Genomic DNA, 5000 nt, shown 5'->3' with positions numbered 1-5000 from the left:
GTTTCTTTAGGACCCGGTGGGTGCTGTGTGATTGTGGCCGATATATTTTCCACGTTCTGTGAGGGAGGGGTGGGGAGGGGAGGGGAGGTTGGAGGAGGGTAGGGTAAGGGAGGGGGACCGGGGGGGAGGGAGGGAGGGAGGGGGGCTGCTGTCAATCACGCAGTGAAAGTGGCGGTAGTGGGCAGGACGGAGGGGATATTTAACTTGGGATTGAGCAGCGCTCGCAACAGACACACTCACACACAGTGTGCCTAAGCAAAGAGAGCCAAGCCTGGGACCTCCGAACGAAGGAGAGACTAAGTAGGAGCTACTGTACTAGGGCTATCAAAAGGACTATACATTCTCCCCCCGGGGATTGCCGCGGAGACTGGCCGGGAGAAGGGCTCCAGAAGTCGGACTTATTATTCGCCATGCATCGGCGACTGGACTTGTAGCTTCTTCTTTCTTTTTTGGAAAGGAATCATCAATGTCACCGTGGTGAAAAGTCACATCCAAACTGAACTAAACTAGAACTGGCTTCTTGCATTATGTGCGTGTCAGTTTGTTTTAAAGTTGTTTTCTAAGTTTCAACTTTTCCTGCGTAAATCAACAGTGTCCTTGAGGAATACAACAGTTTTTTTCGGGGAAGGTGAAAAGTTTCTTTTTGATTTGGACCGACTTTCCCCTCAGGACAGTGATCTAGCTGTGGTTCTGCTCGCAGAGCTTTAGGTGACTTCAGCTGTGCGTTGTCAAGGCAAAGGAGGAGATCCCGCTGAAATTGGACCGTTTTTATCCGGTGGAATATCGCACTGGGATAGAACCGAACAGAACCGAATTTTCACTCCATGGGATTGGATTGTGCGCTCTGGTTTAGACCGAGTCGACCGGAGGGCGCCAGGCCACGTCGCGAGAGGAGCCACGTTTATAAAAGCCGTGCGTAAAAATAACATTGGCCACCAACCCGGCCCGGTGACATTTCAGACTCGGTGAAGTACTCTTTTGTGCGTCCCGAGCCTCTCTCTCGGGGCGTCTCTGGATCGGTCTCGGAGGAGGAGAAACCAGGATCATTTAGCAGCACTCCCGGTCCTCTCCGGTCCTCTCGAGCCGCTGTCATCCAGTCTAGACAATCTGTCGTGGCTTTGAGTCCCCCTGGCGTAACCATGACAACCACCAGAGACCCAAAGTGAATTTCTAGGAGGAAAAAAGAGGAGAAGGGGAGAGAGAGAGAACGAGAGAGAGAGAGAGAGAGAGAGAGAGAGAGAGTGTGTGAATACTTTTTTTCTATTTTGTTTGCTGCTGTTTTAGTTTTAGTCTAGTCTCTCGGTTTCTCTGTTCCTTTACTCCAGAAAGCAGCAGCAGATTGCATCAGCAGCAGACATACGTTGGAGGGACGTCGCTACTCCGTCTGTGGATCCCTAAAAAGAAAACCCCACTCTCCATGTCACCCAAACCCCACGCCGTCTATTAAAAGGATCGTCTTGCTCGTGCCTTGACTATTTATGAAGTCCCCGGTCTGCTCACACCAGCGCGCGCAGTAACGGGGGAAACAACTCAACATTACCGACGCCAGAAGAGAGAGAGAGAGAGAGAGAGAGAGAGAGAGAGAGAGAGGGAGGACAAACACTAGAGAGAAACATGGCCTTCTCTCAGACGCTGCTGGTCTACGTGCTCGTCTCCGTCCACCTTGGGGTGTCCCAGCACTACCTCCGCCTCCGCCCGTCCCCCAGCGAACACCTCCCGGTACCGGACCTGAAGGAGGACCCGGACCCCGAGTACGACCCGCGGGAGCAGGACCTGACGGAGCGGACCCTGCGGAAAAAGCTGGGCAGCAACTTCGACCCGACCTTCATGTCCATCGGCTCCCCGCTGCTGGTGAACGTCTCCGGGCAGCAGGACACGCAGCTGCGGCCGCAGGGAGCGATGCCCAACGAGATCAGGAAGCTGGACCTCACCGAGACGCCGTACGGGAAGAAGGTGAAAGTCGGGAAGAAAGCCCGCAGGAAATTCCTGCAATGGCTGTGGACGTACACGCACTGCCCGGTGGTGTACACATGGAAGGACCTGGGAGTCCGGTTCTGGCCGCGCTACATCAAGGAGGGGAACTGCTTCAGCGAGCGGTCGTGTTCGTTCCCCGAGGGCATGTTCTGTAAGCCCGTCAAGTCCATCACCAAGACGTTCCTGCGGTGGTACTGCCAGGGCTTTCTAAGACAAAAGTACTGTACGTGGATACCGGTCCAGTACCCCATCATCTCGGAGTGCAAGTGTTCGTGCTGAGTTTCTCTATGGAAGTATATAGTGTGTGTGTGTGTGTGTGTGTGTGTGTGTGTGTGTGTGTGTGTGTGTGTGTGTGTGTGTGTGTGTGTGTGTGTGTGTGTGTGTGTGTGTGTCGGAGTGTGTGTGTGTCGGGGGAGTGTGTGTGTGTGTGTGTGTGTGTGTGTGTGTGTGTGTGTGTGTGTGTGTGTGTGTGTGTGTGTGTGTGTGTGTGTGTGTGTGTGGACTGGACAGGACAGGAGGGACGGACGCAGAAGGGTTCTATTGCACTGGACACTCTTTCTAGAGGATGGCACCATAGCGAATCTATTTTTTTATATAGCATTTTAATTGAAATACCAACATTTGTACATAATTTAAAGAAAATTGCAGCTATTTTTTTGTAAATGAACAGGACCATTATTGTATTTCAGCCCCCGGAACGTGTTTTTTTTTCGGGGGAAACAAACACGAGCACTTCAGAAAGAAGAGCTGTTTATTTTTTATGAAACACGGGAAGATGGAATGCGGAAGCCTTTTTCAACTGAACATTGATGCTGACTGTTATCTTCACTGCAGTGCTGCCTAGAGTTTTTTGTATGATATTAATATCAATAATAATAATTAAATTGAAAGTTGAGGATAAAGATATTATATATATTAAAAAAGGCGTGAACTCAGCTTTTTTGGAATACATAGTATTGTAGAAAATAAACAAAATGTGTACGTTTTATTTATTATTTTAACGGTTGTGAGTATAGAACAATACTGAAAGAACATAGCAGAGTATACCAGAAAAACATATTGGGAGATGTCTACTTGAATATTTCTAAAAAAATAAAAATAAAAAAGTAAACATATCAGTGTAAATGTTTATGGTTACACGTTTAAGCAATAAAGTCTATCTTTTCAACATGTATTAGTGTCAAACAAGTTGCTTATGATGATGACGTGTGTCCGTGCCCGGGGGGGCGTGTGTGTGTAGGCTAAAGTCCGGTGTGTGTGTGCGCGTGTGCGTGCGTGCGTGTGTGTGTGTGTAGGCTACAGTCCCGGTCCTGTCTGCAGAGGAACGGAGTTGATAACGACACCGTAAGTCCACCGGGGTTGAACCGTGACGTTAGTGACGTTACTGCCGCTCTTGGCTGTCACTGCGGTTTTAGAAACGGCTGATTTACCGTGTTGTGTAACGTGCAACACATACCGACAGCCTGGACACAACCGGCACGCATTGTTCGAGCCAGCGGAGAGAGAGAGAGAAAGAGAGAGAGAGGGGGGCGGTATGCGTGTCCGTCTCTCCTTCCTACGCAAGCGCCCATTCCTCGGGTCTCGAGGTGTTATACATAACGGTAAAATATGATTCAGACATTTCAAACACTGTCCGGTGATGGAACGGTCGGCCTGTACCGGAGCCGGGATCTGCGCCTGTTCACGGGGAGCCCAGACCGGCGCCTTCTCTATTCAAGTCCATGACAGCATCGGAGAAGAAGAAAAAACAACATAAAACAATGGTCAACTGTTTGTGACGTTCACAGACTATTAATTGGAGAGCGGCTGAGCTGCAGTCTGCGAGTTAAAGAGATATGGCCAATTAAAGCGTTCTCCAGACACGCACGGAATTAAAAGCCCATGAAATCAAAGCGACGACTCGTTTACTCGAAGCTTAAAGGGGTTTTTTATGATGTTTATATTATTCTTTAAACGCAATCAACGACTTAAACAGATCGAGTCGCCCCGTGGCCGTTACCGAAATGCCCTGAAACGAGAGCTACAGTTCGTTAAAGTGATTCCACCGAAACGGCACCATCTTGTGCGCGTTAAAGTGATTTGTGTCTGCGGCCCGGGTTGGATTTGACACTTGCCGCGCGGTTATTGTGACAGATATACTAGAGGGATTTTGTAAGGAGAGGAGAGGGGAGGAGAGGGGAGGAGAGGGGAGGGGAGGCAGTATGCCAGCGGAGAAGGAGGAGGGGGAGGAGGGAGGGAGGGAGGGAGGGGGAGGAGGGAGGGAGGGGGGTTGCTTTCCTAACTGTCAGCTTCTTTCTTGATGATGTCTCGGGGTTTTAGAAAGTGCGTCTATGGCTGAGAGGCGCCAGCCAGCCGCCCCCTCAGAATGAAGGCTTTGGGGAACACAGTAACCCTTTCAGGCTCCGCTCTGCTCTCTGCTCGTCGCGGACAAGTATTTTAGAAGCGTGTGAAAGGCTATACGGCTCCAGCGAGCTAAGGTGCGCACCTTTTACAAACCAGCCCCGTCAGGAGCATAGCCAGCCAGAGGAGGAGGAGGAGGAGGAGAGGGCTAGGGAGTTGTTATTTTGTATTTCTCTGCGCCATTCCTTCCAGTTTCATATCATTGATCTGTACAATGTTTCGCCATCATCACATCGATGTCGCATGCGTGTCTGACGGAGCAATAAACCCAGGAATCATGTCCAATAAGGTTTGAATTTGAATTGAGGGTGAAGATTAATTACGTACACAGCTAATGTTAACTCTATATGACAACTGATATATTGCCCCTCCATTTTATTTGTGTGATTCGTGAATTATTCAGTGGAAATTGGGATTTTAGGGTCCAAATAAAGTTGATGTTAGAGGTGGTCTACAGGGGAAACCCAGGTCTCCTGACCAGCGCACACAGTAACCTACAGAACTGTGTTTGGTACCTCAGAGGTTCTGAACGTTCTGATCAATCTACACCATAGTACTGTCCTAAACTACAATCTACACCATAGTACTGTCCTAAACTACAATCTACACCATAGTATGGTCCTAAA

At 49.4% G+C, this 5000-nt stretch overlaps 1 protein-coding gene across 1 annotated transcript; it reads left to right on the top strand.

The window, feature by feature from the left end:
- Positions 1-1589: 1589 nt before the first annotated feature.
- nog2 (noggin 2) lies at positions 1590-2263 on the top strand. Its single transcript, XM_083697577.1, has one exon. The coding sequence runs from the start codon at positions 1615-1617 to the stop codon at positions 2251-2253; it is 639 nt and encodes a 212-aa protein (XP_083553703.1). The 5' UTR covers positions 1590-1614; the 3' UTR covers positions 2254-2263.
- Positions 2264-5000: the final 2737 nt, after the last annotated feature.

Source organism: Argentina silus, assembly GCF_951799395.1.
Source record: "Argentina silus genome assembly, contig: scaffold_248, whole genome shotgun sequence".
Classification (NCBI taxonomy): domain Eukaryota; kingdom Metazoa; phylum Chordata; class Actinopteri; order Argentiniformes; family Argentinidae; genus Argentina; species Argentina silus.
This window is presented reverse-complemented; position numbering and strand designations above follow the sequence as displayed.

What these genes read in the sequence shown, in the direction of transcription:
- nog2 (XM_083697577.1), top strand. Translation starts at nt 1,615, where the DNA reads ATGGCCTTCTCTCAGACGCTGCTGGTCTACGTGCTCGTCTCCGTCCAC.